General features: G+C 39.6%; 4 protein-coding genes across 4 annotated transcripts; 1 reads left to right on the forward strand and 3 right to left on the reverse strand.

The window, feature by feature from the left end:
• The first annotated feature begins 17 nt into the window (after positions 1–17).
• Positions 18–1,710, forward strand: LOC124411365 (ufm1-specific protease 1). Its single transcript, XM_046890461.1, has 3 exons — positions 18–279; positions 1,067–1,237; positions 1,349–1,710. The coding sequence occupies exons 1-3, from the start codon at positions 145–147 to the stop codon at positions 1,703–1,705; spliced, it is 663 nt and encodes a 220-aa protein (XP_046746417.1). The 5' UTR covers positions 18–144; the 3' UTR covers positions 1,706–1,710.
• Positions 1,711–2,096: 386 nt separating this feature from the next.
• Positions 2,097–2,773, reverse strand: LOC124411374 (dynein axonemal heavy chain 10-like). The gene is made up of 3 exons (XM_046890469.1): positions 2,646–2,773; positions 2,420–2,566; positions 2,097–2,283 (listed from the first exon to the last, which is right to left on the reverse strand). Exons 1-3 carry the CDS (start codon positions 2,745–2,747, stop codon positions 2,137–2,139), a joined length of 396 nt encoding a protein of 131 aa, XP_046746425.1. The 5' UTR covers positions 2,748–2,773; the 3' UTR covers positions 2,097–2,136.
• LOC124411341 (dynein axonemal heavy chain 10) lies at positions 2,741–16,275 on the reverse strand. Its single transcript, XM_046890436.1, has 37 exons — positions 16,188–16,275; positions 15,867–16,113; positions 15,503–15,775; positions 14,985–15,415; positions 14,677–14,840; positions 14,251–14,598; positions 13,790–14,186; positions 13,573–13,696; positions 13,299–13,489; positions 13,020–13,195; positions 12,672–12,925; positions 12,027–12,554; positions 11,779–11,937; positions 11,433–11,693; positions 11,117–11,371; positions 10,738–11,023; positions 10,386–10,663; positions 10,028–10,292; positions 9,742–9,956; positions 9,481–9,669; positions 9,208–9,399; positions 8,671–9,122; positions 8,408–8,603; positions 8,132–8,348; positions 7,736–8,048; positions 7,364–7,658; positions 6,829–7,289; positions 6,445–6,725; positions 6,212–6,366; positions 5,388–6,140; positions 4,963–5,301; positions 4,636–4,837; positions 4,342–4,484; positions 4,059–4,220; positions 3,666–3,969; positions 3,201–3,412; positions 2,741–3,119 (listed from the first exon to the last, which is right to left on the reverse strand). The coding sequence occupies exons 1-37, from the start codon at positions 16,217–16,219 to the stop codon at positions 2,931–2,933; spliced, it is 9,939 nt and encodes a 3,312-aa protein (XP_046746392.1). The 5' UTR covers positions 16,220–16,275; the 3' UTR covers positions 2,741–2,930.
• A 1,376-nt stretch (positions 16,276–17,651) lies between these two features.
• Positions 17,652–22,943, reverse strand: LOC124416257 (dynein-1-alpha heavy chain, flagellar inner arm I1 complex-like). The gene is given in 14 exon segments (XM_046897185.1): positions 17,652–17,707; positions 18,443–19,319; positions 19,463–19,672; positions 19,739–20,002; positions 20,070–20,226; positions 20,393–20,646; positions 20,768–20,920; positions 21,011–21,244; positions 21,408–21,466; positions 21,625–21,912; positions 22,213–22,290; positions 22,426–22,573; positions 22,655–22,733; positions 22,831–22,943. Coding segments are annotated over 14 exon segments (2,943 nt in total). The 3' UTR covers positions 17,652–17,678.
• Positions 22,944–23,645: the final 702 nt, after the last annotated feature.

Raw genomic sequence — 23,645 nt, forward strand, 5'->3', positions numbered from 1 at the left:
GACACTGTCAGTGTCAGGTGACGCTGGATCACGCTGATCAGCTCATAAACATGGCAGCTCGGTTTTCAAATTACCCGGAGAGATAACAGGCAATTCTTTCACGTTTCACCGCTGGTCCAGTGTGTACCATTCGCAATAATTGAAATGGCTGGCGATTATTCGAAGAATTTATTGAAGAACGTGCATTTAGGTTTGTCGCAACCAGCAAACGGTCAAAGTTTTTTGGTCACAAGAGAATACGAATACTGGCATTACGGCTGCGATGGCGTAAACGACAGGGTAAACATTTTTAATCAAGTTATCGCATACGAGTTGCTCATGATACACTATTATTCAATAACCCTATCGAACGCGGTACAACCATCATGCGTACAACCATGAGTTTCTGATTCCCCTATGTTTACACGAATACTTCCAGCCAAAGCTCCCATATTGCAACGTTAACAAATTCCCGACACGCTATTGGCTAAGTTCATCTGAATCGACCAATGGGATCGTGTGTACATATTTTACAAACTTACACTGGTCAATTGCCATTGTCTGCAATACTTCACTATATATTTGTATTTTACACCAATAATTATTGATATACAATTACGTAAAATAACCAGATTTTTACTTACATTGAAATGATGGTCTTGCAATTCCCTGTGTGACTTGAAAGTCCTTACTGCCTATTTTCCAAATGAATTTGTAATTGCGTGAATAAAATTTAGATGTTTGAGTCTGTCGTTTATTCATACATGATTTCAACAGTTGTTAAATTTCATGTAAGATATGCACAGAAAATACGTTTTTCATATCTTTGTCCTCGTAATACAATTGTAAACAAGAAAAAAAGTTACTGTTAGTCTTGAGCTACAGATTTATAGTCCATTTACGAAATATCTAAATATATGAGAAGTACTTTACTCAACTGCACTGCACTAATATGTCTACCTGGAGTTCCAAGACCTGACTGAAACAGTCTGGTTAGCAGAGATTGCTACGCTTGGCGAAGCATGAATCCTCATAAAAGTAGCGTAACATTGAATTAATGTAACGTAATCAAATTATTATTATTCAGGGATGGGGTTGCGGATACAGAACTTTGCAAACTATCATCTCATGGATTGTAAGGAATTTGGAAACTGCTAAGCCTGTTCCAAGCTTGAGGGAAATCCAAGAGATTCTTATTAGCCTAGAAGACAAGCAGAGTTTTTTTCTTGGCTCACGAGAATGGATCGGCAGTTTTGAAGTGAGAACAAATTCTTTCTAACAAAGCTACCAATATCTTGAAAATTCTAATATTGTACAATTACATGTATTCCCCTGGATATTTTCAGTTGCTTCTTCATTTTATTTCAAGGTCTGCCTCGTCATCGACCAGCGTTACGGAGTTCCCAGTAAAATTATACATGTACCCAGTGGTAAAGATTTAAAGAAGTATTCGGATGCTATAAAACATCACTTCATAGAATTTGGCAGTCCAATAATGATGGGTGGGGATAGAGACTGCTCTAGTAAGGGAATTATGGGTATACATTACGGTGCGAAGGAGATAAGTTTGCTCATCGTAGACCCGCACTTCGTGGGCAAAGCTAAAAATGCTGAGCAATTAGCCAATGACGGCTGGGTAAAATGGCAATCTCTGACAGATTTTGTAGATAGTTCTTTTTACAATCTTTGTTTACCTCAAATAAAGTATAAATCTTTTAGTGAATAAATCAAAAAAAAAACTTATTTTTTTTTCCTAAGATAAAAGATGATAATGGAAGTCAGTTGTTTGCAGTAATGTTGTGTAATCACTTGTTCAATGTTACATTATCCTTATATTGACTACGAAATGAGCAAAATCAACAAATTCGAGTTGATGGATTTGCAGCATTTGAAAAGGAAAAAGCGTAAAGCTTTGCGCTCAGTTAATAACACAAGTTCGAAAACTGTTTAAAGAATATTATGGCTTACTGATTCTAAGGAACTATGTGCGACATTTCTTCTTGCGGCTTAAATTGAACGGACAACTTACATGTGAAAATATCATACGTTATATTCTCTACATGCATTTAGGTAAAAATAAATTTTCTTCGTCTCTGACATTTAATATCTGCATATGTCCGGACGACCTCCTATGAAGAAAATTAAATCACGATATTCTCAATCTGAGTTCAGCAGTAGACACACACCCTGCAATACCCAATGCGAAATATGCTCTGTAGTTGCCAGGTCTGCTTCAAAGACCAAACCAACACCCATAGCATTGCGTCTGTTCGACGTCGTATATACTGGCGTTTTCAACGTGTTCTAAGTGAAACAAACATTCAGATATGTTTTGATTCCTCATCTTTTGTTCAAATGAGTGTGGATACTGTGTTGCCACTTTACCCACATGCTCAAAAATGCATAGTTGTTACTCAATTACACATATTTAGGAATTTACCTGCAATTTCAATCGATGAGCCTCTATGGGTATCACAGTGAGCACTGGCAATTCTTCAATCAGTACTTTGGGATGTGAACGTTTTAAACAATGTTCTTCTGAGTCCCAACACGCACCTTCTAGGTACAACCCTTGCACATAGCAGCCCTGAAAATAAGTCGTTAGCAATCAAAATTGGGTATAATCCAAACTAGTACAATACATCAGGCCTAACGAATGATCTTACCTGATCTGGTCTCTCCTCTACTTCAGCAGCATCTCGAAAGTTGGAAACTGCTGTATAAGTTAGAGACCGATCTAATGGCCAAGCGTTTTTCCGACATGCCATTTGCACTAATGCTGCTAGGTATGTTTCGGGGATGTGCAAACCTGCCAGCCAAATAACGACTGGTTCGTTGCAGCCAGCCTGAAAGGCGTAAATGGTAAAATTAGATCAGTATGGATTTAATTGCAAAGAATGGTCGGATTTAATTGCAAATCTAAGCAGGAATTTGTGAGGCAAGGATTAATTTTAAACGAGCATACATCTTACCCATGTACTGTATTGCGATATTCTCTTTTCGAAATGATCCATCCATCCAGCTAAATTTTTATTTGTCGCTGGCGCCAGCCTCGTCCATTCCACTGGTAGTAACCCATTGAAAAGTGCAATGGAAACACTGTCCAGCACTGCATCCATACCAATTTCACCGGCAATAGCCTGAGAACGAGAGTTAAGAGTAGTTTGGGAAGTAATGCGCTTTGGGTTTGCATGCGTATCTAAAAAACGACGTCACATCACCTTTCTGAGCTGTGTCAGCGTTGTTGTCATCATTCTTATCAACTTATTGAATCTTTCGAGTTCCTGAAATAGTACTATTGCAGTCGGAGTTATGGCCAAACCGAAGTTTCGTTTCACTTTTATCATGTCATATTCTGGCGGCATTTTGACGAGAATATCCTTCGCCACATTATCGATGAAATCATCTCTACTGATGCCAGTACCACTTTCAGCTGTGAATAATCAAATAATCTCAAATATTGCGCAGAACAAGATTTAACATTTCAAAATTGCTAAAAAAATATCATGCGAGTGTACTTGATAGACTTACACATTTTTACCAAGCAGGCTGTAAGGAGATCGCAGAATAGAATTGAAAATCACATTAAAACTCGTGTCCCGTGATCTTATTTTAGAAAATAAAAATGATTTGCTCCTAGAAACTCTCAACGATATTAAGAAATAATAGCTTTTGAGTCTAGTTACCTGTTTGAGGCTGCAATTCGATTAAATTTCTCCACATATCTCTGGTAGCTTGCGTGAAATATCCGATTTCAGCATTTGGATGTAACCCAAACACTTCCGGTGAATTGACCAACGGTAATTCTTCGATAAATTCCAAGTAATGATCTTTGTCGCCTTTGGAGGGTATCACGTAATCAACTTCGCTATCATGGTAAAAGTGAAACGGTTGAAATGTGTCGAATAAGAAGTCACCGAAGTATTCGTCCATGTAGATCTTCACAACCCGTCGATCGTAATAGTCGATCACTCTGCCTCCGTACATCACCTAATCGCGATGATAAAGTTATTTTATGAGTTGAAGCGTTCGAAATTACAATTTCAATCATGGTTTTGTTACATTCATTAAATACAAACCTCGCCAATTAAATACTTCAAACTGTTCCATGGTATTCTACTCTCCTTCTTACTTAATATTTTGCTCAAATAAGTGTCTAGTATGATTGTGCACACGTTGAAATCCGATTCGTTGAAATCGTAATTTATGTTCCAGCCTATTTTGTCGTATTTTCGTCTTTCCTGGAAAATAAATTAATAATTAATATGCCCAATTTATACCCTGTCGGTTTGCTAAATCAATCCTGGGATTCGAAGTAGCATTTATTGAACTATCGACTACCGGTAAAAGCATTCAATTCACCTGAACTACGGCATGAAAGAACGCTAGCACGTAAATCAAGTCTTTGTAGATATGATGGCCACATACATCCAGGGCGTGATGATGCATTTTCAAATATGTATTTCGTAGATTTAGCTTCAAGCCATTGGGCGGTTCGGTAACAACTGAAACGTTGAATGACCTTTTAAATTTGCTAGATGCTTTGAAATTATACAGAATTATACATTCACCAAAAAAGAAGTTACAGTTTCGAATGGCGATTAGTGCTCACCAATTTCGAAAAGAAAAATCCTGCAACTATACATAATTGCTTACCTTTCAGTGACTGTTGTAAAATTCCAATTGGGAAACCCGGTGTTGGATCTGTCGTAAGCCAAAGTCGAAAATCTGGATGCGGCTTACGTATATTTTCTAAATGTTTTTCCAAATCCCTCATAAAGCTAAGAAGCAAGTGGCAGTTCTGCAGCATTAACCACTGTCCTCTCGCCACAGCAGTTTGCAAAAACTCCACTGCACCCTGAAAAGAAGTTTCACTGTGCTCGTATCATTCCAAATTGCTTGACGGTTAAATTTCGAATTTAATCATTCATGCCTTAGTAGCCAGAAGTTATGTAATATTTCATTATCAAACTTAATACAAACCTTCTCCTGTCCTTGTCCAAGTGATAAGTACCTAAATTTGCCACCACCACAGCCATACCTTTCGGCCAATTTCATTAACTCCGAGGTAGGGTCGGATCCAGGGCTTAAGATAAACACAACGGGCATGGTGGCTGTGCTTTGCTCAAATATTCGATCAAAACTGACATTCGGTGGTGTTATATACTCCTCGCCCATAATTTCGCTGATGTAATTGATAACACCGCGAAAAACCCGATCTATGCGAAAGCAGCGAATCAACATAAGCTTTTCAAATGGTCTTAAGGTCGACGAATATCCACATGGAAATTCCATAGATTCCGGATTATCCGAATCAAACCACTGTGGACCGAAAACGAGAATGAAAATACCGGTGGATAATTCGTATTGAATCTTGATCGTTTCATTCCTCCATGGACATTAATTACCTGCTTCCATTCGCTGGTTCTAGTCGTAATTTGATTTGGCGTTTCACCAAACACCTCGGGAAAATCAGCGGCGAGCTTGAGAACATCCTCCCAACCGGAAGCGGGTAACCACTTTGCTGGATTTGGTACGGGAGACTTTTCCAAGGACACGTTACCCTTGATAAAGAAATCAAGTTCCGCCTGACTGATCTTGTCGATGCTTTGCTGTATACGCGTAGTGATTTGAAAAGAGTACAACAATTTGTGCTTTTCAAATATTCCCACGCACCCATATTCGTAAACATTTTTTGTTAGCATAATGATGATATTTTTTAGCCGCTTGGCGAGCGCAGGATCAGGAATAGCTTTTTTCAACGAATGTATGAACACTTCTAAGTAACTGATCAGCGAATATTGATACATAGAATTAACAGCCGCCATATCTGCAAGGACGAAGAATAGAATTGCGCCTCTTTTAGCAACTGGACGATATCCTTCCCGCAGTTTGTTGATATCGATAGTCGTCAACTCTGCCAAGTGTAACTTTGCCATCACTTCGCCAGCGCTGGATTTTGTATTCTCTAAGGTCTGGACCAGGTCCATATTGTCCAGCATGTTACCCTGGTTGGTAGCAATTTCCCGCAACAAACTATCTTCCAATTGCTGCAGGAGATTTTTATTTTCACTGGTTTCTGCGATCAGTGTTTCTCGTTGTTCCTCGATGTCAGGGCGCTCGGTTCTCACGACGACGGAAAGCAGCTGATCTTCCAGACCCTTTTTAAAATAACGATGTTTCAAAAAGATTCCCTAATCTCTTTCAAGTCATTGCTTGTATCTATACTCACCGACAAAGTCACCATGTAATTGATGACCATAGCCTTCGCATAGATGGCTGGATTTAACACGGGGTTAGGAATTTTCGTTGTTAAATACAGTCTGAACCTGGGATCATAGTCTACTTCCTTGTCTCCGAGTTCGATGAAGGTTCGCCCTTGTACATCTGTCGAGAAGAAAGATCAATTGTTGTAAGACGCATGTGTAAATGGGTTTCTGCAGATCATAGTTAAACAAATATTACTTCTTATATTCTTCATTAGCACGTTGTCGAGAACCGGATCTATGTAGTCCACGTCTTGGAACAAAATTGGAAATCCATACATGATGGCCATTTCAACTTGCTTGATGAAGTCTGCATCGTTAAACGTAACTATTTTCAAATTGTTCTTCCCCTCCTTCTTTTTCACCCAGTTTAGCGCTTGCTGTTGGGGATCTATGCAGAGCGGGAATCGCGATGCCCGCGTTGTGAGTATACCATTCTGAACGGACAGTTCGTCAGGGGGAAGTCCTTGCGAATTCCAACTGAAGCACGGAAATGATTATTGCACAACGTGTCGCTGCAACAAGATAGTTTTCCCAAAAATAAATTCACTTCTAATTTGCCTTCTAAAGAATAGTACCGTACCTACTGATCTCAACGTCGTTGCTCAGTTGTGAGTCTATTTTGTATGGTTGCGTTAAGGGTATATCTTTTTCTAAGATACTGCCCTGCCAATCCTTGTATACCATCTGTATTCTAAACTCGAAAGAGAATGGCCCACTGTACGAGAGGAAACTGGCTGAGAGAAGACAGTTGCCAATGATTTTTTCTAACTCGTCGCGTAAATTTTCCAGGTCTTTTTGCCATCTGACATTTTCAGAAGACAATCCGCTAATTAGTTTGTCAGCTGCAAGCAGCCGTCTCTGGAGGATATCCGTTTCTTCTTGGAGCCTTTGTCTTTCCACCATTGCGACATCGTACTTTGTATTTAATTCTTCCAATTGCTTTTCTATTCGCTTCAATTCCTTCTCCTCTTTTTCTAAGGCTTTTCGCGCCTTTTCCGCTTCTGCTTCCAACATTTGGACTTTTTCGATCTTAGGCTTTACCTGTATGAATATTTAGAATTACAGGTTTCGATCACATTTACGACAATATTCGCTTGAATTCACGGTATACGAACCTCTTTATATATGGCACAATACTCCAACACAGCGAGGACAAATTTGTACAGACCGTAACCAGCTTTGCTGATAGTTTTCATCTGCTCCATTTTATTTGACTTCTTAAGGTGTTGCTTGACCAACTGCTGTTGCTTCGCGGTAATCAAGTCACAATTCATTTCCTGCAAAGTTCGCAAAAAACTGGGATCGCTCATCATTCCTTTAGCACCTTTCCACGAAATTTCCTTAACTCCCCTAATTATTGCAACGGCTTCACAAACTACTTGCACAGGTTCTGGAGGCGTTGCGAATGACCTGGACAAAGGAAATTGGTTCTGATCAATTAATAAAACAATATGTCAATACACGTGAAGAGCTTGAAGCCTGCTCACCTGATTTCAGTGATATCTGATTTATCTAAATCCGCTAGCGCTAATCTTGCAGCATCCAAAACTGGTTGAGCCTCGCTTAAAACTTCCTTTGCCTCCGCAGTTTCTTTGGCAATAAGTTTATTTTGCTCCTCGATTTCCGCTCGCTTTTCTATCCCTAAACTCTTCTTTACCATCGCTATATCGGTACTTTCACCAATCGACGACAGTAGTTGCTCACAATTTTTCGTTTGCTCCGCAACTTTTACACGTTGCACAGCAAGAATTGCGTTCAAAGACGCCAACGTTTCAGAAGCTTCGGCGATCTTGGTTAGTCCTGTGAACAAATAATGACTAAGTACTAAATAAATGCTCAGATTTCAACGTTAACAGGCCCTCTTGAGATGACTCAAAACTTACCTCCAGATAAACGGTTGCATTGACCCATAATGTACTCTTTCTTCTCGCCCAACAAATTCAAGTAGGTATTTATAAAGTCGAGGTAATGTTTCGGCGTAACGTAATTTCTTCTTCTTAGTTTGGTTAAAAATTCGGCGGTATATTGTCCGATTGACATGTGAACGTGTACGACATGTTGCACGATCAAGTCTCTGTAGGTTTCGGGAATTTTTGGATTCTAAAAAAATAATTAACTTTCAATACTTTCACATCATGAGCGGGTCCGTTATGACTCACGTCTCTAAGAACCACGTTGGCCACGGCATACAAAGCCTGTTCAGGCCAAGGAAACAGCCAATCTATGGTTGTACTGTTAACGAGTCCAGGGTAACTCCTGCAGCGTCCACGAAGAATATCCCCAGCTGGACTCATCGACAAGGCCAAGCGCAAATTTGCTATGCTCGTGGAAATAAAGTATGACCAAACGGATTCTCTGTCGAAATGAAAGTATTGTAGTTGTCATTAAATGTTGTCATCGGCGTCGAATTCGCGGGATTCACCTGGTTATACTGTATCCAGCTTCGTTAGCTACATTCCTACAGGTGTTGACGATCGCATCTTTTTCCTCGTCAGTGAACAGAGCCGGGACAACTCCTGTCATTAAAATGTTATTCACTAGTTCTAAAAAGCTCTCATCTGTCACATGTTGGGCGGTGAACAGAAACACCACTTTTTTATTTTCAACTCCGGCTATGTTGTACATCTTCTTCATGTCCTCTCGAAAACTTGTCTCATTATATCCACGGTTTAACGTGATTTCGAATATTTCGCAACCAGCAGCGAACGACGCCAGCCGAATTATACTCTGCTTACCACTTCCACCAATTCCGATTACTAAAACATGACCTCGATGCATTCGCAAGGCTCGATGCACTCGAGTTAGGTGCTCTAGCGCGTCGTTAAACAGAACCATGCGAATTGGCATGTTTTGCGAATTGTAATCTTCCAGTATCTATAGAGCACCAGAATACAGAGTTTGTTTTTATGACCCAGTTTGACGTTGGAGTTCCTTCAATGATCTAACGATTAAATACTACCTCCATGAAAAGACTGTATATTGCTTCGTAATCGAGTAAATCTTCGTAGTATCTGGGCTCGTCTTCGTTGCAGGCATTTCTATAATCGCCGAATAAAAGTGGATTTCGTAAAGCGTAGTCAATCACGTCTGGTGCTTCTTCGAAATTCGCCTTAATTTCTGATTCAATATGATCACACATCAACTCTTGATCCTGTTATGAATATACAAAAAAACCTCATCACTTCCCCGAATGTTGGTTACACGTGGAATCCAAATATTGAGGAAGTCTTACCGCCGCATTAATCAATCGATCGCAAATGACCCTGTAGAATTCGTTTCTCCAAACTCTAACGAAATGCATTGCAGATGTGTACAGCGTTGGGTGAGTCAATAACAACCCAGAAACAATTCTAGATAAGTCACGTAGGTTGAAAATGTAGTGAAACTTTGATGGTGTCGGTGGTAATTCGACGATGACCATCTAAAAATTAGCATCATTCCGTTCAGTCAGTATACGCGGTGCTCTGAATAATTAATTTTTGGCTCATCTTACCCGGTAGAGATTCAACGTGATATCGATCAACGTATTTCCTGTTGCTCTGACTTCGTCGGGAAATATTTCCAAGTGCCCGTTCAAGATGCTCGAATAAATATGAGTCAGTGTTGCATCGGATGGGAACGTCACGTTGTAAACCGAAAACATTGAGATGAATCGTGGATCTACTTCATTTCTACCGCCCCCCGCTTTTCCCATGGCGGCTAAGTAGCCTAGAAATTGCGTTGGTGAAGTTAGCGGACATTAAGCGTAAATGAAATGATCACCACAAATGTGGACTTACATATGTCTCTGAGAACCTTCCAATTCAGATCTTTTCCACGATCGTAAAGACCACCTCTTTCGAACAAGAGCTTGAGGAGAGCAATAGGCTGCTGGGTCCCGTACGTATCGACAAAAGGCATGTTCATATCATCGATAAAGACGATCAATTTTTTTCCTGGTGGAGGCCCATATACGTCTTTAGTGCGCTTTTCCACGGCGGATTCTATGATTCTTTGTACGTCCATTGAAGTGGTTCTCGATGAAAAGTTGATCAACAATTGATTCTGTTGAAAAGTTTACAAGTGGAAAAGAAATTCTAATTGCGATTGCAAGAAGCAAAGCATAATCTTCCAGCTATTTTATTACGCCCAACTTACGAATTTATCACTGTCTAATCCCCTCAAAAATTCTTGTATTATAGCGGTTTTTGAAGTGCCAGTTTCCCCGACTAAAACGACGGGTCTTTTCAGGCCATTCATCATCTTAACAAACCAAGTCGTTCTCAGAGTATCAATCGTTGGAACTAATATCTCACTGAAATTCTTTTGTCTGTCGTGAATGTAATTAGGTACTAGCCATTTCCACGGTTTCCAAATACGATTCTCAATGTCCAGTACGTATTCAAACAGGGAACGATAGAATACAGGTATGTACCCTGTGCAAAGGAATCCGTAAGCCAAAAAGTAAGTGATGTTGCATAAAACCAAAATGAAATTGTTCCAGTCTTACTGCAAGTGGCCGGTTTTTCGGATGTGTCGTCGGTCAGCATCATCCCTGATATTTTTTTCACGTATTCGTCGTAAACCAGCCTACTGTCAACTATTAATGAAGCACCGAACGAACAGTAACATGACTGAATATAAATTGCCTCTAGTAACTCATCCCGGTGTGCCAAGTGAGCAGCTCGTTCTTCCTCCTCTTCAGCGTTTGATGTTTCCATGGATGGTTTGAAAGAAAACTCATCTTCTTCTTTAGTAGGAGCCAAACCATCGACCATATAACACAATTGCGTAACCTAAACGATATCAGAATTTAAAAAAAAGTCAAAAAGTTTGTGTCGTTATAATATATTACGTGAATGACCGTGACGAAGGCACTTGCCGCTTACCATATTGAGCCCGGTTTGAGGTATGATCATCTTCAGCGGGACAACTTGCTGCATGTCCATTATTCCGTCTATTATGAGCCTAAGTGACCCGTGAACATATTTTTCACACATGGCAGCGAAGAATTCGCGCTCGGATTGGTTCCTCGAGTTTATCCATTTATCCATGTACGGCTGATACCCCAAATTTTTAGGATCGACGTACACCATTCCAGCTCTGGACACCGTAGCTGGCGACGCGTATTGCAAGTCTCCCACCTTAAAGGCAGATCGTAGCGTGAATACCATTGGAAAATTATGGATCATTATCGTAGAATACCTCAAACAGCAAGGCAGAATGTTTTTGCAATTTTATTCTCTCTTGATTCGCCAAAGTCAATATTTTGTTATCATCCATTACAGAGTTCATATTTTCGATCCAGAGAGCATCCACGTCTCCATCGAATAATATATACTTCCGCTCGTCTTTATCCGAATCCAACGGCTTGTTAATTTCGCGGAAAATATTACTGAGCAAGCCGTCTGTCCAATCTCTTGTCAGAGGGTCTAAAACCCCATAGAGTTCAATAACCGTACACGCCTGCGAATGATTGATCATATATGCATCTCGACTAGAATTCATTGAAGGATAGCGGTTACTTGCCGTGTTTCAAATTTAGAACTACCTTTGGATTCAGTATGTACAACTTTGTTGGTTTGTCGAGGTACGTCTGTGCTCTGCACAATGTTTTTATTACAACAGTTTTTCCGCCTCCAGTTGGACCTACGATCATAGTGGAGTGTCTGGTCATCATAACCTCGTACATTTGTACGACTTTGTCGATCTGTAATGCCATTCGTTGAATCAATAACTTGCAATTGGTGAAAAATAATTAATTTGAGTCGAGATGTCGATATCCAAGAGCCATGTTACCTGATCTGGTAATAGGATGTATCCATGTTCAACAAGCGTCTTTTCAACAGCCTCGTTGAAATCCGGATATCCTACCCTCGGACAAGTCAAGCCGGGAAACAAGTCTTTGATTAAACCTAGGAACAGTGGGACATCATCAAAAATGAATTTCGGCAAATTCATATCCCTGAGGGCTCTCATCAGGACAACATCCTCCGAAAGGTCGTCAGAAGTTCTTTTCAATTGCCCGGCCATATTGAGTACAGACTTTAAAGCCCGTAGACCAAAATCGTAATGGGTCTGTTTGCTCAGTTGTTCGCGAGCCAGTGTATATAAAACTGTCATTTTCTTGGCCAGAACTTTGGCGGTCAAAAAGCCAGCGGAAAAGAGTTTGATCAAACATATCATTTCGTTATCCGGGACAATGCAGACAACGGGGCGAAATAAAGCCTTAATGGATTCCGGCAGTTCAGTTCGTCCCGCGTATCCAGGATTCATGGTAATGAATATTCCGACTTTTGGATCCAATAATATATCTTGTCCTTCGAACTGTAGGAATAAAAATTAATATACTGCATGAGAGTTGATAAAGCCTCACGGGATCTTTGATTTTTGCCAGCACAATTCTGAAATAAATCAGGTCCAGAATCGGCCCAATATACTGACCATAAATTTAGCAGCCTTAAGTTGCAAAGCTGACCGGATCGTTTGCAATTGCGTCGAGATGACGGATAATACGGAAATATCGATTCTGTTAAACTCGTCGAAACATCCCCACGCGCCACACTGAGCTAGGCCTCCCAAAGTCTTGCCAATGGCTACGTAATCCATTCCCTCGCCGCAATTCGTTACGAAACAAATCAGACCCAAAGCCTTGGCCAAGTCCTTGGTCGTTTCTGTTTTACCCGTTCCAGCGGGACCTGAAAGTGCAGCAGATGTGAGTTGTAAACAGATACATGATGAGATCATCAACGGCTTTTTTATCTTTGCTAAATCAGTTATGTGCACACAAACCTGCCGGTGCTCCACCAAGTTGCATAGATAATGCTTGTGTAATTGTTAGATAAATCCTATCTGTCAGCGGCGTGACAACCAGTCTTCCGTTAAGTCCCATATATTCATAGCCGTATTCAAATGTACCTGTGCATTGGTTTACCCATAAATTGTCCAAGTCGTGTACCCAGTAGAACCTATAAACACAAGCAACGATTTTTCGGCAATAATAAATACGATACGTGTTCTCATTATTTATTCGCAAAGTGAAACTTTTTTACCATTTGAGATGAATTATACCTCAATTGACTTTCCCATTCGAACTCCATTGCGTCCATTATACTGTCACGGACGAAGTTGTCAATGATGTCTCTGATGTGGACGTCAATTGTTAATACCGTGTCTAATTTCTTCCTGTCATTACTAGTCAGGGAGTCACCACCCATCAATGTTACAACCTCATCAAGCTGCTGATTGAGTTGTTGCAAATACTAAAACTCAACAATATCAAAGTTAATCCACGAGCTGCATGGCATGAATATGAATTATTACATCGCAGTCTTCCAGCTCTCACCTCCTTCATCGCTCGCTTTCTTCCCATCGAGATCTTTTTGAATACATTCTCAGTTTCCGCGGTCCACCATATTTGATTTGCTGCAAGAATCATCATCCCTTGAAAATCCAGCATCCATTCTGTTCTCGGTCTTCTGACCTGTAACATGTGATCAAAGACAATAAGCTATAGCTATAGCTTTTATCAGGAAATACCACAGGCACAGGTATCCTTAAGCCTCACCTTTCCGTAATTGTAGATTGCTTTTTTGGTCAGATACCTATTTGACCTGCGCATTTCCGCAAGTGCAAGAACCATCCATTCCTCGATCTTGCCCTCGGCGACAACGGGCGTTCTAAATTCCATGATTTCACGTTCAGCCGATATCAGAGCGCTCGCTATTACTCTATCCTGATTATTGGCAGTCAGCCTGAATTTATCCAAGTTATCGAACATTTTTCCAACGTGTTCTTGAATCGCTGAAGGATCGCTGTTTCCTAGTATACCGAGCAGCTCATCGTCGCTGATGAAATTAAATCGCGGAAAAATTGCTCGTTTACTATTCAGATATTCGGTCAATGATTTTTGACACTTTTCCAAGCCCAAACTTAGCGCTTCAAATTCCTCTTTACGTCCTAACATGTGAAAAATCACTTGTTACTCAAACCGCGCAGAAGGAAGAGTCGTTTTCTCCCTTACCTGGAATCATGCAACATTCTAAAACATTGAGTCTCTTCGAAGTGTCAATCATGGCGTGCCTGAACGCTTTGTCAATGTCATCGAACTTCCTTGCCTCCTCGGGAAGTTGTAATCTGATGTCACCACCGACAAATATCCCTTCAAGGTATAACCACTTGCGCTGCAAGTCCAGCCAAGCTTCAACAACTTCGGAAATTGTTTCCATAGATTTTTCCCATTTTTGTACCATGCCCAAAAAGGGCCCGATGAACTGAGACGCTGACATGCTTTGCAAGTTCATCATATTGTCCTCTAAAACTAGAGTAAGCTCGTCCAATGGGCCCAAAATATACCCGCGATCTTCGTTTCCTGAGCCGTACCATTGCGCATTAGAAGATTTGTTAGTATGAATACCCCTCAGATTTTGAATGGAATTGTTCCTCTTACCTATGTAGTGCCTCACTAAGTTAAATTCCATCGTCCGCCATACGTCAACAATTTCCTTTACACCTCTTTCGATAGCCAACTCCTTCACAGCATTTGTCACTATTCTTTCGGCGATATCCTGATACTTTGCCAAATCCATGGCAAACATATTTTCCAAAGTAAATCTGTAAGGAACGCCTAAGATGAAAACTTTCTAATCACATTTTTGATTTGCTGCAGTAAAATTTTTATAGCTACAAACAAAGTCTCAAGTGGAAATTGGTCAGTATTGAAATTCGATCCAAAGTTTATAAATGGATGGCAAATACCTGTCTGGAGACATGTCAAAATATTTTCCAGTTTTCTTCATAAGTTCCAACCAATGGCGTTCCCTCATTGCCTCATTTTTCAACTCAACGAAAAGTGGAACAGAATTTTTGAACCCTTTCATTAAATTGTCAAGCGCCTGACCTACGTTTAGCATCCTGACTGCTCGTGGCATTCGTCTGAATTCTTTCATAAACTGATCCACGCCGTCGATAAGTTGATGTGGATTTAAATTCACCCAGAGAGTCTTGGCCCATACGTCGCGCATAATTTTTTGAGCTTTATAAAGTTTGTAAATCATTTCCATTCCCTCGTAATCTTTTTTTACTTTGAGGAATCGAGAGTAATCGGCTGGTGGTAAGTCGAAAAGAATTTCAGCGTTGACAAGATCAACTCGCTTTGCTTCCATGAAATCGATAAGTTTGCCGTATTCCTGTGAAATTGTAAATCAATGAATTTGAACTGACTTGTTTCTAATCATGCTGTGACTTATGTAAGTAGTTCGCTGATGCTTTCTCACGTCCATTTTCTTCATGCCTGTGTCCAAGTCATCGCCAACACTACCGGGACCGTATTTTTCGAAATCGTCTGAAAACTTGATGAACTCTGCAGCAAAATCACGGATTTCTTCTTTGGTCATTTCACAGAACCTATCCTTGGTAGTTTCTAATGTAGTTCCTCGGTAAAGGGCCCCAAGGTATAGGGACTCCCATTCATGTTGTAGTTTGTACGATAGCTCCTCATCTTCCTTATTGTATTCTATTTGATGTATCCTCAACGTTCGGAATCTTTCCTAATTAAACAACAAAGTCTCGATTCTGATAAGCGTGAAATCTTGCAGCCATTCAGGTATTATAGAGAAACACTTGAGGATGAATACATACCTGATACTCCAAATACTGTACTTCAGCTTGAACAGACATTTTCTTAATGTCGGCAATAGTTTGCATTACTAGCTTGAAACGTTCCAATCCATTGATTACTAACTCAACGTCATTTCGAAGTCTTGCCATTTTGTCCTTAAATTCTGTCATAGAGGCTTGGGTGTCGGCGATCAGATGGTTCCCCAAAATTTGTTTCCACTCTTTGCCATGCTCTCGAATACCCTCGCAAAGTGGCTTAATGTTGACGCTGTAACAGGTAAAACTAATATGAATTAATCTGTTTGCGAAGCGCTGAACAATTTTTGCGGAAGCCGTACTGACCGAATACTGTTGATATCATAATACGGTGTCATTACGTCCACCTCGTCGACAATCGCACCATAAAACGTGAACTTTTCATCGTATTGTAATAACGTCGGATTTTTTGCAGCAAACTTTTCACAGGTTTGACTTTTATCGTACCTCCACAGATTTCCGTACTTTCTCCACTTTTGTACGTAACGATAAAGTTCTACGGACAATCTGTGGGCCGTATCTTGAACGGATATTATCAAATCGTTAACAATCTGAAATTATGTCTGCACATTAATTGAACTGAGGTTTATGCAGTCTTAGACATTAGAGATAAATTTACAGATGATATAATAGGTAGATGAAAGTTTGAAATTTCTGCTACTTGTTCTTGAATTAATAAAACACTTCTCTCACCTGAATAGACATTATGTCCTCGAAAAAACTGAATACTACATACTCATTTGAGTTAATCATTCTACACGGTTTGCATTCGAGGCAAGTGCCACTCATCCACCGAGGAATTGCTTTCATCCTTTCCAACAAATCTTTTACATCGTGTAATATAATGTTATAAACTTCTCCAGCGGACGGGCGGAGAACAACTTCGGATGTAGACAGTACCGCGTCCACTTGAAAAACTGCGGTTTGCCCGTTGAGAATTTTGTTTAAAACTTCAAGATTCCGAATGATGCATCTAAAGGAATATACAATTGGGTACTTCACTGTGTATATACACTATAACGGCATGAAGAAAAGAGCCGATGGAATACACATAAAATGTACATTTTACGTACGTGATGAAGGATGTAAACAAATCGTATTCGCATTGCTCATAATAAAGCTGCATGCTTGGTGATGTACCAGTACTAGTTCCCAGCACTAAGCTTTCCATTTTCGTAAGCAACGGTCCTATGGAATTATAGGCCTGTAACATTGAGCAGAACAATTCTGTGCGTACGCTTTCCATATCCAGAAAGTAAACCTGGAACAATAATTTAGATTAGAACAATCAATCACGCATACACAGGGACGCATTTTGAATTAAAAAGATGTGTAATACTTGATACCTTACATCCTGGTAAAATCACTGATTCTTCAAGCGGCTGAACTCTGGTTGAGCAAAAATTGTAACACTCTATATCTTTGGCAATGCGATTGTGCAGATCGATCTTCAGCTGATTTACTTGCTGAACGACAGAGACCAGACTCTTTAACAACTGCTTGCAGCCTCTCGCATATTCGGCTATTCCCAGGGAATGCCAATTGAATCTAGTTAAGCCCGGTTGAATTGCACGCTCGATATTCAGCAGAGTGTTTTTGAACATTTGAATCTACGATAACGTTAGGGATTTTTTATTAAAAAAAAATATGAACTGAAATATTTTCGATCTACTTACATCAGTTGCGCTCAACTTGTCCATGATCGAATTAAAATCATTGATCATTTGTTCCGTTATTTCCATGTCATGTTTCAATCGATCTTTCTGAACTCCAGCGTTTCTTATTGCAGCTGGCAATTCAAAGCCTAAATTTTCGAGGAGTACTGCCTGAAACCCAGGACTCATCATATGAAGGTGGAAAAAGTATCAAAATGGATGTGCCTCTTTCATTGCTTCTAAATACCTCTCGAATGATGTCGAACAGTTTAAGATTAAAATTTATATCAAATTTCCACTGGAGATCCGCTAAAATCGAATCGTTCATTATTTCCTTCCAAGTTAAATATGGCCCACCAGCTGCAGCTTGTTTTTCACTTATCATTGACAATGATTCAATTGTTATAGCTTGTCCACGAACAAGCTTCGCAGACTTTGAACCTCCCACATTAGATTTCAAACCAGATGGGGGATCTCCATCTACAGCAAAATAGTTTCCAATTGTGAAAGAAAATATACTGGTGATCTATTTAAAAATCAAAACATTGGATCGGCTGAAGCAAATAACACAATATTATAAAAACTGTAATACAAATTGCTCGCAATATTTGTAATCGTATTACTGATTGAGAAAGTGAAGAAGGATCAATCGATTACCACCAATAGTCGGCTTCGACATATGCGCATCATTTCTTTGACCAGACTGGAATGTACCTTGCTGGCGAAGCGGGTTAGCACCCTTATCTTGTTTTTGGGATACGAGCATCGCTCCGTGAAATTTCTTAAGACTTTGATTAGCTGTATTTTTTCATGATAAGGCAACAAGGATTAGGAAGGAATTAGTATATGAGTGTAAAGGCAATTAGCATTGATTTTTGTACGACTAAGAAACGCTGTGACGCTCACCTTTCTGTCGTTCGCAAGGTACGATGGTTAGAACGCTCTTCTTCAAAGTATTTTCAACGATCGGTACAGCCGTTTCGACATATTGACTGTACTTCGTATCTTCGAAAAGCTTCATCTGCTTGGCGATGTTTAGATACTTTTCAAAAGCTAGAATTTTCAATTCACTATTCTTGAGTTCCTTGACGTTTTGAAATTTCAATACGACTCTTTTTAGACGGTGAAAAAGCTGCCGTTCCCAAAATATTCCACCGCCCACAGGTGGATGATACCTGAGGAGTGGTGGGTTCCGTTTTCCTCTGTTAAACGTTTGACCCACTACAGTGATCTCTTTGGTGAACTGCTGCATCACGACGTCAAATTTTGATAGCAATTGTGCTTGAATCGCATCTCGCGTTTTCATATTTTTAAACTTCAGGAGAGCTTCCATGGCGTCTTCTGCTGATATGAGAACGGAGAAGCAGCCATTGATAAAAAATTTAGCTTCGTTTTCCAGGGAGGAAACTTCACCGTAAAACGAAGCCATCAAAACCTCCCAATTCTCCTTGTTGAATTCGGTATACAAGTCAAAATCAGCCTGCTGTATCGGAACTACAAGTTTATCCACGCGTTTTATTACACTGTCTATTTGTTCAGGATTATTCATGATAGATTTCAACTCAGCACCGAATATGTTATAAAAATCCTGCAACACGCCGCAGACTTCGTTCAAATCTTTGCACACGCTGGCAATGTACTCCGTCTCTTTGAACAGACGGTTTTTATCAAATTCCCAACGAGCCCCCTTTCCAGATAACTCGATAGATTTCCTGGTCTTCATATAGGCGATTTTCCATTGTTTCAGCATATCGTAGGCTTCGTTCGTTTTCTTCATAACCTGCTGTATCGGTTGTCTGAAACGTGCAGCATCGGACAAATTACGAAATTTACTTTTTCCCAGTTTACAATTTATGTAAGGTATAGAAGGCAAAAAAAAAAAAAAAAAAAAAAAAAACAGAATTCCAAAAAATCATTTCACTCAACAATGCGATTGGTTTTTTACCTAAACAATTTCTTGACAGCCAAATGCTTTGTAACATTTTGACAAAGCTGCCAAGCTATTCGTTCAAATAAGGGAGACATTTTCTCTTCAGTGCAATAGTATCGCGAAAGTATCCACATCATCTTCAATCCCTCCATAAGAGAAGGTATCTGATCGGTGATGGATTTAAAGTTGTCCGACTCCGCGATCGTCTGACAAAGGACGTCATGTTTAATTGGATAGCTTGGATCGATGAGATAAAGTAACAAATTACTCACCTTGAAGTGCCTGGTTATAGTGAAGAGAAACTTTACATTATCCGAAGCCTCGTGGAAAAGTTTCAACAAGTCTGAGCGGTAATAATTAAATCCGCTAGGTATCTGCGATTTTGCTTCATTGAGTAGTACAAATATCCGCTTGACGACCGACGTTTTGAGTTGTTCTACCAGGATGGAAAGCCCATTCTCTCGGTCATGCCAATAATTATACTCCGCCAAGGGACCGTTTCCATGTGGAACTTTGTTTGTAAAACTATTGATAACCTATTCGTGCAAAAGGGGTTCAACAGATTTTATTGCATTTTCAAAAACGATGCCAGTGGCAAATTACCGTCTTAATATGATGCTCCCAAGATATAACTACGTCTTCGAGCTGTGTTACTGCATTCGCATTGCTACAGAACATTGCGTTAGTTATCGTGGGATCTGTCAGGCCTGCTATCTTCGGTATCTGAAGTAAGATATCTCCTTCCGTATGCTCAATTGTCCTAGTTGAAAGACAACCTTTGTAAGAATAATTATCATTTGTAAATATAAATATGTAAAGAAAATTTATAATTGTTATCTGACTATCTTTCGAAATGTAGTTTCACTTGGAAATCTATCGTATGGTAAACGAAATGAGTTTAGAAATGATGAACACAATGAACGAACCACTGCACGCTTTGCGTGAGACGTTCGAGGGCTGCTAAAAGCTCTTTTTTGTTGGGTTCTTCCCGTGGAATCTCTTTGGTTTTTGTACTGTGAGTTGCACTGGATATAGATGCCGTAGACTTTTCGGACCTTAAATCGCCGTCGTCGAAACGAGAACTCCTCTGAGACGTATTTACGCCATCGGAATCAGACTTTACTTTTAAGATGGCGACCGATATTCTACGGAAATTCGATGGCTTCGATATTGCCGTAGTCTATGTGAAGAAAAATTGATAGAAGTGACTTATTCTTCAAATATTCTATGCTTTTAATTTCTTGTAGGGGTTACGACTGACTCATTGTCGAATAAAATGAGAGAACAAAATTCAAAGTTACCGTCGTTTTCATGCTCAGCCTTCGCGTTTTTTGAGCAAGTTCACCGGCCTGAGTATTGGTAGGTTCAAGATCCTTATGCAGCTCCTCGTCCATTTCCTGCGGTGATGGGATCATAGGTTCGCGGAATTGTTTTTCAACTAGCGGTGTGAAAACCTATTGCATAGAAGGAGAACCATATCTTTTGAATGATCCACATGTTTTTGTACGTTCAGTTCGTAACTCATTACACAGTTTCTCACTCACGTGAACTAAAAGTTTTTCTAAGCTTGCTAGGAATCTCCCACCCATGGAACCCATAACCATATAGTCAGGCATTTCAGCCATACACTCAGCAAGAGTTTCAAACGCTGGCACTGCATCCTCGATGGTTCTCATAAAATACACTATGTTTTTATCTTGTAGTTCAACGTTTTGAGGATCCAACTGGCCGAAGATTAAGTGAATTTCCGGAATCTGCACTGTCTTCTCTACCATTTTCTACGCGCAAGATGTTAGTCGTTGAGTTTCATCAAAGTGTAATAAAAAATTCGTATGATACAGCGTTAATTCAGCTTAATTAACGAAGAAGCCAATGATTATCATTTCTTTAAAGGTTCACAACGCTTTTAAGCTATTTTATTCTTTAATACGGCTCACTTACTTTTGTCATAACGTACTTGTGCTCTTCACCGGGCGGTGGAATAAATATTGAAGATTCCACTAAAAATTGAAAAAGGTCTTGAACAAACGCTTATATTGAAATACTCCATTTCACAAGCATTTGAAACACCAGATATGGGTGCCCGTCATACTTGAGACTTTCGCCAAATCATAAAAAAAATTGTGTAGCCATTAAAATAAAGAGACAATTCACTGACTGGGGAATTTGGTTTTTTCTCTATCCTTAGGTTCGGCGTTAGCTGCAACTTCTGACGATTTCACTGTGTCTAATAACTCTGTTTTACTAGGATCCTCTTCGTGAGCGCTACTTGTCGATTGCTCAAAAGCCGTGACAGTAGACTCGGCAATACTTATTCCAGCGCTATTGTTCTCTTCTATCTTTGAATCGGACTTCGAACGCGACTTTGATTTTTTGAGCTTCTTGTCTTTAGGAGCCTTTTTTTCCGTAGATTTATCGTCGTCCACAGATTTATCTGCTGCTTTCGCTACAAGGATAGAAGGTTACTTATTTCTCATTACATATTCAAATTCTCATTTTCAATTGTGCAGGTATCTATCACAAGTAGGACTACAGAGCATCTGTAATCCAGGAAACTTTATATAAACGGATCGAAAAAAGCGTGCATTTGACTATTGAAAACTCATGACGAACTAGGCCATTACCATGCTCGTACTTTAAATATGTTTTGGTAGATTCAAATAATCATGCAAATTATTACATGCAAGAACAAAACGGGCAGATTTTTCACACCAGGGTTACTGAAAACCGAGAACAAATCAGTTACCAGGGGCACTTTTCGTCAGCCGTTGAGGTTTCATTCGTGAACTGATTACCGTGATTGCAGAAATCTTAGCACGGTGGCCTGTTTTTAAGATAAATACTTCGTAATATTGATTATGAGATTGTACAGATGTTACATTTTACGTTTCGGTACTCAAATTTTAGTTTCTGATTTGGATTAACGTTAATTAAAGTTATAATAACCGATGCTTCTTACTTTCTTCCCAGATTGTGATCTCCTCTTGTACGACCTCCTCGTGATAGGTCTTGTAAAAGAAGATGACCTTCTTGTCCAGGTCCATAACACCGTATAAGTTCGTCATAAAAAACGTTAGTAATTGGTCTTCGAAGAATCTGTCGTTTCTCTGTCACACCAATATACAATATTTTTTCATTGATAAGTCGAATTCTGTATTAAGTAATTCAACGTGGAGTAATTCACTTACATTTATTAGTGCATCGAATAAGGGGCCTCCGTCTTTAAGACCGAGAAATTTAGAGACTTTATCTCGCATCCAGTAAAGTCTACGAATATAAAAACTCTATTTATAAATACGTCTATTCTTAATATTTAATATGAATTCGTTTCCCAAGGCTGTGAAGTTTAACGGCGCGAATTCACCTGTAATCCATGATTTGCGAAATCGACATAGTTTCTTCTACATGAGTAATGGATGGTGCGAATGTCAACACCGTAGTCCTTGATTGGTCGTGCAAATCCTCGGTGGAATCCATTCTTCTTTGCTATCCGAAGGACTGCCGGTCTACTGCGGTGGACTTTTTCAAACATACAAATTACACGGAGAATATAGGAATGTGGATTTTAAAACTCAAGAGAAGGGACAACTAACGCCATCAAAGTAATCATTATGTCTCACACTTCAAGTTTTATAGAATGGAATGCAGGTTAACTTTCAGATTTCGAATACTAAACCATCAAGTTCTCGTAACAACGAAACAAAAATCCAGCAACATTGAAGCTACGTTATGAATAATTCGAATTAAAAAGATCACGAACTTACCTCACCACGTCAACGAAGTTCTCAACTACCTGTCTAATAATTATTTCAATTTGTATGTTCCACTGGGATCGCACAACCTGGCTCATCATGCGAGCTCTAATCTTGAATGGGGTTCGTTGTGCGTTGCTATGGAGAATATATAACAGAGCTGAGGAGTGGCGCACACAAAATTAAGAGCAGGTGTCGATACCTGGCACTTCAATGAGAATACAACGGAAATGGATGTTATGTAATAATACTGAGTTTAGTGTTCCATAGTAAATACTTTCCTCTACTGGGATAGTGAAATGTAAATCCAATACAAATTAGTGAAAACATTACAGTATTAACATCCCAGCGAATGTCCCGAACGAAATAACAGGAACATTCATAATCGAGAATCGACTTTGAAAAAACAAAGTTAAATCAGAACAAT

This window comes from Diprion similis, chromosome 2, assembly GCF_021155765.1.
Source record: "Diprion similis isolate iyDipSimi1 chromosome 2, iyDipSimi1.1, whole genome shotgun sequence".
Taxonomy (NCBI): Eukaryota; Metazoa; Arthropoda; class Insecta; order Hymenoptera; family Diprionidae; genus Diprion; species Diprion similis.

Bases quoted from the DNA above. Each gene is read 5' to 3' on its own strand.
- LOC124411365 (XM_046890461.1), top strand. From the start codon at position 145: ATGGCTGGCGATTATTCGAAGAATTTATTGAAGAACGTGCATTTAGGT. The intron at 280-1,066 runs GTAAACATTTTT...ATTATTATTCAG, and splicing joins GCGATGGCGTAAACGACAGG to GGATGGGGTTGCGGATACAG. The intron at 1,238-1,348 runs GTGAGAACAAAT...TTTTATTTCAAG, and splicing joins AATGGATCGGCAGTTTTGAA to GTCTGCCTCGTCATCGACCA.
- LOC124411374 (XM_046890469.1), bottom strand. From the start codon at position 2,747: ATGGCATGTCGGAAAAACGCTTGGCCATTAGATCGGTCTCTAACTTAT. The intron at 2,567-2,645 runs GTAAGATCATTC...ACTTATTTTCAG, and splicing joins TAGAGGAGAGACCAGATCAG to GGCTGCTATGTGCAAGGGTT. The intron at 2,284-2,419 runs GTAAATTCCTAA...TGTTTCACTTAG, and splicing joins CTCATCGATTGAAATTGCAG to AACACGTTGAAAACGCCAGT.
- LOC124411341 (XM_046890436.1), bottom strand. From the start codon at position 16,219: ATGACACCGTATTATGATATCAACAGTATTCG. The intron at 14,841-14,984 runs GTATTTGCCATC...CGTTCCTTACAG, and splicing joins TTTGACATGTCTCCAGACAG to ATTTACTTTGGAAAATATGT. The intron at 4,485-4,635 runs GTAAGCAATTAT...TCAACGTTTCAG, and splicing joins TTTACAACAGTCACTGAAAG to TTGTTACCGAACCGCCCAAT.